General features: G+C 40.4%; 1 protein-coding gene across 1 annotated transcript; it reads left to right on the top strand.

The window, feature by feature from the left end:
- The first annotated feature begins 2,139 nt into the window (after positions 1-2,139).
- On the top strand, positions 2,140-3,234 carry LOC129959423 (uncharacterized). Its single transcript, XM_056072246.1, has one exon. It carries the CDS (start codon positions 2,140-2,142, stop codon positions 3,232-3,234), a length of 1,095 nt encoding a protein of 364 aa, XP_055928221.1.
- Positions 3,235-7,297: the final 4,063 nt, after the last annotated feature.

Consider the following 7,297-nt stretch of genomic DNA (forward strand, 5'->3'; position numbering starts at 1 on the left):
TTATTTAACAGAATATGGACTGAGCAGAATTACCCTTCACAATGGCACAAAGCTATTGTGATTCCAATCCTAAAACCTGGCAAAACTCCCGAAAACCCTCTGCACTACAGGCCAATTGCTTTAACCAGTTGCGTGTGCAAAACTCTAGAACGCATGGTGAATGCCCGCCTCATCTATGAATTAGAGAAACAAAGAATCCTTTCCCCGTTGCAAAGCTGTTTCCGTCGAGGTCGCTCTACTTTTGATAACCTCATTCTTTTGGAAACCCAAATACGCAACGCATTTGTAAGGAGAAATCACCTAGTCTCTATTTTCTTTGATATCGAAAAGGCATACGACCATGCATGGCGCTATGGCATACTTTCTACTCTTTATGAATATGGTTTTAGAGGACATTTACCTATATTTTTATCAAAATTTTTATCCTATCGCACGTTTCGAGTTCGTGTTGCGAATTTCTATTCTGATGCTTTTATCCAAGCTGAGGGTGTTCCTCAGGGTAGTGTCCTTAGTGTCACGCTTTTTATAGTTCATCTAAGCCAAATTTTGAATCATTTGCCACAATCTGTTCATAGAAGCCTGTATGTTGATGACCTGCAGATATCAAGTCAAGGTAGCAATACGAGTCTCATTGAGCGACAGCTACAAAATGATGTTAATAAACTGGTAGCTTGGTGCAACAATAACGGACACACAATTTCTCCGGTTAAGAGTAGATGCGTACACTTTTGCCAGAAGAGAATTATGCATTTAGATCCTGTTATCCGCATACAAAATATACCTATCCAGTTGTGGATGAAATACAGTTTTTGGGACTGATTTTCGATTGTAGACCCACTCAGGGGCTCACCTACTATAGGTGAGTACGGGTGTCCCAATCCCGAGGTACCCAGGGATCTTTACTCCCTTTATGTTTACTCTCCCCTCCATTTTCTGCTTTTGGCTTTAATTCTTCTTTCCCTCTAGGGTAGGCGAGGGAGCTCTCCATGAGAAGCTGCCTCCACTCTGTTTGCTTCCTGCTTCTCATGGACAGCTAATACTTCCACGTGTTTGCCGTGCGTGGCGACCCATTAGATGGGCGGTGCACTGTGGTCCCCGGTGTATCAATCGGCTGGTACCTAGCCAATTAAGTGGCTAGTCTGCTAGGGATCAAGCGAAGGGGTTATTCCTTGGGCTTGGCGTTAAGGGTGGTCACTGTCTCCGGGGGTAACTCCCAGCGTATAGGTACCAGTTAGCATTATGGTAAGTGCTGAGGCTAGGAACATCTAGAGCCAGTTACTGCCATCCCTTGTAGGGCTCCGTGGTGGGCGATGCCGCTGGGCCTGAATCCCCATCAATATCGTATGGGCCACAAAAACTTTGCTCCCTTCAGTGGGCATCATTTTGTAAAGCAATCTCGTGAAAAACATTTTGATTCCTTTTTTATTATTCAAAGAATATCGACTGATAAACAAAAGTTTCATACGGTATCGCCGTTTTTAGTTGAAAAATCAATTTCCAGTACTATTGGTGAAGTTAACTCGATTCGAAAATTGCGCTCAGGAGACTTGCTTGTGGAAGTCAATTCCCGCAAAATAGCTCAACAATTTATAAAACTTAAAGCATTAGCAACCATCCCTGTAAATGTGAGGGCTCAAAGATCACTCAATTCGTCCAAAGGTGTTATTACCTGCGGAGAACTGATGAATGTTCCTCTGGAGGAAATAATAGAAAAATTGAAGTCTCAAGGAGTAACAGCCCCTCAGGGGCTCACCTACTATAGGTGAGTACGGGTGTCCCAATCCCGAGGTACCCAGGGATCTTTACTCCCTTTAGGTTTACTCTCCTCTGCGCCTTCTGCTGTCACCTTTTTTTCTTTCCCTCGAGGGTAGGCGAGGGAGCTCTCCATGAGAAGCTATCGCCGCTCTGTTTGTTTCCTGCTTCTCATGGACAGCAAATGCCCCCACGTGTTTGCCGTGCGTGGCGACCCATTTGACGGGTGGTGCACTGTGGTCCCCGGTGTGTCAATCGGCCGGTAGCTAGCAACCTGAGTTACTAGTCTGCTAGGGATCAAGCGAAGGGGTCACTCTTTGGGCTTGGCGTTAAGGGTGGTCACTGTCCCCGGGGGTGACTCCCAGCGTATAGGTTCTGGTCAGCATTATGGCAAGTGCCGAGGTTGGAAAGTTTCCAGAGCCGGCAACTACCATCCCTTGTTGGGCTCCGTGGTGGGCGATGCCGCCGGACCTGAAGCATTATCAATGTCATATGGGGTCTTTTTCTAACGTCGTCGAAGCCAAATCTACTACTCGTTACATGGTCATTCATACACCTAACACTTTTCATTCCATTTCTCCGTTTCTTATTAATAAACTCATCTTATCTACTATTGGTGAGGTTCAAAATATAAAAAAATTACGCTCTGGGGATCTATTATTACAGGCATCCGAGAAACAAGCATTGCAGATCAGTAAAATGACTACACTGGGTTCCTTCCCAATACAAACATCGTACCATAAAACAATGAATATATCACGTGGTGTACTCTCCGAACCCCACTTTATAAAGGTTTCTGAAGCAAAATTTTTGGAAGAGCTACGAGATCAAAATGTATGTGCCGCTCGTCGCATTAATATTCGACGAAGTGACAAACTTGTTCCTACGCAACATGTTGTTCTTACCTTTCAAACGCCGGTTTTGCCTAAGTCCATAAAAGGCGGTTATATTAATTGCAAAATTCGACCCTACATCCCCAATCCTCTGCGATGTTTTAAATGTCAGAGGTATGGGCATTCACAAATCGGTTGTCGAAGCAATGAAAATGTTTGTGGTAAATGTGCAGATTCAGGCCATGAAATGAATGCTTGCACATCTGACATCCTGAAATGTGTCAACTGCTCTGGCTCCCATGCTGCATTTTCTAAATCCTGCCCTAAGTGGACCTTGGGAAAAGAAATAATTTCCATCAAGATAAAAAATAATATAACTTTCCCGGAAGCCCGAAAAATTGTGAATGATAGGACTCCAAAAGTTGGCGTTTCCTATTCATCTGCTCTTAAATCGATTCAGAACACATCTTGCTCCCAAACTGATGCAAGCATTACCCACTGTCACTGTGCATTTACTAATCCAGTGCCACCTGATTTCCAACCATCTACCTCCGCTCAAGCTCAAAAAAATTTTACAATTTCAGAAAATTTATCTCCAAAAAAATCAGCGCCACGACTTCCTGGTGTTTCAAAAAAAGAAACTGCCTAAAACAGGAAGAAACTGAAATCGCTTGCAACAAGACCTCATGTTGCCGAAGATTTTTTAAAAATTAACACTTCATCATCCGAATTTTCAGATATGGAGCTCGATTCTTCAGCTTCACACAAGAAAATTCCTGCAGAGGGTATAAAGAAGAAGAAAAAACCTCCAGATAAAAATTGAATTTATGGCAGCTCTGTTTTCCTGGAATTGCCACGGTTTGCGTAATAAAATTTCTCACATTAAGGATCGGATTAATGAAACTCATCCCGCCTGCATTGCACTACAGGAAACCTTCCTTAAGCCATCAGATCTTGTAAAAATTCGACGCTACAGTCTCATTCGAAAGGACGTTATTTCTGGTCGAGCATCTGGGGGTGTTGCCCTCCTAGTCTCCCATGACATTCCGTCGTCGGTTATTACTCTATACACGAATCTACAGGCAGTTGCAGTCCGAATAAGGGCTCCTTCTCTGATTACAGTATGCAGCATTTACTTGCCACCAAATGTGTTTATAGATCAAACAGACATCAATGCCTTATTAAATGAGCTTCCACCTCCTTTGATTCTTGTTGGAGATTTCAACGGCCATAGCCCTCTCTGGGGTAGTGAGCGTGTGAATCCTCGTGGGAAACAAATTGAAGAATTAATTGCCTCTCATTCTCTTTGCCTCTTAAATAATGGAGAACCTACGTATTTCCATAAGCAAAATAGAACATTTCAGTCACTTGACCTTGCTATTTGTACACCATCTTTAGCACCAAAGTTTAATTTTAGAGTGGGAAATGATCTATTGGAAAGTGACCATTTCCCTATTTTTTTAGAACCCCTTTTTTTCAAATAGCTCTCAAATGCAACGTCCACCTCGTTATTTGTTCTCAAAAGCTAATTGGGCGTTTTTTTCTGTTATGGCAAATATTAAAAAAACGATGGTAACAGCTGAGAATATAAATGATGCAGTTAGTTTAGTTACTGACACATTAATAGCAGAAGCTGATTTTGCTATTCCTAAATCTGGGAACTGCTTTCCAAAATATCGGAAACCATGGTGGAACCAAGAATGCACTGAAGCTAGGCAAAGAGAAAAAAGAGCATGGAATAAATTCAGTACGCAACCAACAACAAGAAACCTCATTATATATAGTGAAGCAAAAAGTAAGGCGCGACTAATTAGAAGGCGAAGTCAGAAACGTTGTTGGGTGAATTTCGTATCTAATATCAAGTCCTCTGTCTCGGCAAAAGAAATGTGGATCAGAGTAAAGAAAGCTTGTGAGATATACCCCGAAGTCTCTCTTTCCTGTTTAAAAATAAACAACAGAGAAATTAACAGCATGCAAGAAATGGCGAAAGCTCTTGCAGAAGCTTTTGCGTCCGTATGTGACTCTAGTAGTTATACAGAGCCCTTTCTTTCAATTAAAAATCGATCGGAACGAAATACTCTACGCTTTCATACAACCAAACTTCTGCCATATAATTCTGATTTTACTCTTTCCGAGCTACAGTATGTTTTATCAAATGCAAAAGAAACTGCTCCTGGTCCGGATGGAGTTACGTATACTATGCTTAAACACCTCTCTCATGATGCTTTGGTCAATATCTTGTATATGTTTAACAGAATCTGGAGGGAACATGTTTTCCCCATTCAATGGAATAATGCTATTGTGATACCAATATTAAAACCTAATAAAGACCCTCAAAATCCCATTAATTACAGGCCTATTGCATTAACTTGCTGCCTGTGCAAACTTCTTGAAAAAATGGTGAATGCTCGCTTGATCCATGTATTAGAGACAAATGAATTTATATCCCCTTTCCAAAGTGGTTTCCGGAAGCGGCTTTCCACTGTTGACAATCTTATAGCTTTGGAGACAGACATAAGAAATGCCTTTGTACTAAGAAATCACCTGGTGTCTGTCTTTTTTGACATAGAAAAAACTTATGATAGAGCTTGGAGATTTGGAATTTTAAAGGATTTGTTTAATTTTAACTTTCGTGGAAATTTACCTATTTTTATCAAAATTTTTTTAGCACACAGACTATTTAGAGTCCGATTGGGGAATACTCTGTCGAAAGCTTATTGCCAAGAAGAAGGAGTGCCGCAGGGCAGCGTATTGAGCGTGACTCTATTCATTATAAAAATCAACCAGATTCTTTCCACCATTCCAACCACTGTACATAAAAACATCTATGTTGACGACCTGCAGATCTCCTGTTCTGCTAGGGATATGCGTTTTATAGAACGGCAATTACAAATTGCAATTAACAACATGACAACCTGGTGCGAAAGCAATGGTTTCACATTTTCTTCTCAGAAGACTAGATGCGTGCATTTTTGTAGAAGGCCACTACATCCAGATCCTGAATTGACGCTGAACGGTAATCCTCTGACTATATGCGACCAACATACATTCCTTGGTGTTATATTCGACAAACGCTTGACTTTCTTCCCCCATATCATGGATTTACGGAACAGATGTCTGCGATCGTTGAATATCCTTCGAATTTTGTCAAATACTGCTTGGGGTGCTGATTGCACTAGTTTGTTGAAAGTATATCGAAGCGTTATTCGCTCTAAATTGGATTATGGCTGTTTTGTATATGGTTCGGCTCGAAATTCTTACTTATCTCGTCTTAATTACGTACATCATCAGGCTCTGCGTGTATGCTGCGGTGCATTTAGAACATCCCCGATTAGCAGTCTATATGTTGAAACTTATGAACCCTCGTTGTGTTTTAGGCGAAACATGTTGTCCGCCTGCTACTATTTCCGTGTTTTATCGAACCGATCTCACCCTTTAAGGAGAACGTTTTTAAATTGTTATCAATCTCCACTATTCAACGTCCGCAGATCTTGTATACCTCCTCTGGGAACACGTATTTTGAGGATTTTACCAGCAACTTACCATAATGTGGAAATTCATGACGAAAGTCCTTTTTGTATACCACCTTGGGCTCAATATGATATTGTTTTGCTTCATCCATTTAAAAAATTTCTAAAGTCCAATACTCCTGATTTTATTTTTAGAGCACTTTTTTCTGCTCACAGACACATGTACAGCGACTACATTCCTGTATACACGGATGGTTCCAAAACCGAGTCCCACGTTGGTTATGCTTTTGCTTGTGAGAATGTAGTTGTAAGTCACAAATTACATGAATTTACGTCAGTTTTTACCTCGGAAGTCACAGCAATATTTTGTGCTTTACAATATATTGCTAAGAATAAGTTTAGAAAGGTGATAATTTATTCTGATTCTTGGAGTGAACTTCAAGCCCTCGTTGGAAAATCGCAGAATCATGCATATATTTCTGATATCAGGAATTTGCTTAAGAACCTATGTCAGAATAGTTTTGAAATTCTTTTCTGTTGGATTCCTTCTCATGTGGATATTCAGGGGAATGAAATAGTGGATATTGCTGCAAAATCAGCAACCGAATTCCACAAACAATCCATTCCTTATGCTGATGTACGTTTTTCCGTTCGGAAATGGCTTTTGCAAAATTGGCAGAGCCAATGGAACCTTGAGATAGAAAATAAACTACACAAAGTGAAACCTTTTATAGAACTTTGGTGTTCCTCCTTAAATCGCAGATGTGATGTTATTTTGACACGATTACGCATAGGGCATTCTAGAATAACACATAAACATATACTTTTAAAGCAACCACCACCAACTTGTAGTCGTTGTGGTGATAGTTTAACTATCAGACATATATTAATCGAATGTCAGTCACTGGACTCATTGCATCTTAAGTATTTTAATACAGTTGTTCCTTGTCTTCCGCTTTTAATTGGACATAAACCGCATTTTAACATTTTTCTTTATTTAAAGGAGGCGGGTTTTATCAAAGAAATTTGAAATGTTGTTTTTTTCCTTGTCGTTGTTCTTAATTTGTAGTTGTCTTTTTTAATAACAGATTATAAACATTTTAAACAAAGTTTTAAGACGTAGCACTAAAGTTTTCATCTAGATGCGGCGCAGTTTATCCAGAGAATGGATCTTGCGCTAGAAAAATAATCGCTCACTCACTCACTCAAGGAGTAACAGAGGTTCGCCGTATCAAAATTCGA

The sequence above is a fragment of the Argiope bruennichi genome, chromosome X1 (genome assembly GCF_947563725.1).
Source record: "Argiope bruennichi chromosome X1, qqArgBrue1.1, whole genome shotgun sequence".
Lineage (NCBI taxonomy): Eukaryota > Metazoa > Arthropoda > Arachnida > Araneae > Araneidae > Argiope > Argiope bruennichi.

What these genes read in the sequence shown, in the direction of transcription:
- LOC129959423 (XM_056072246.1), top strand. Translation starts at nt 2,140, where the DNA reads ATGGCAAGTGCCGAGGTTGGAAAGTTTCCAGAGCCGGCAACTACCATC.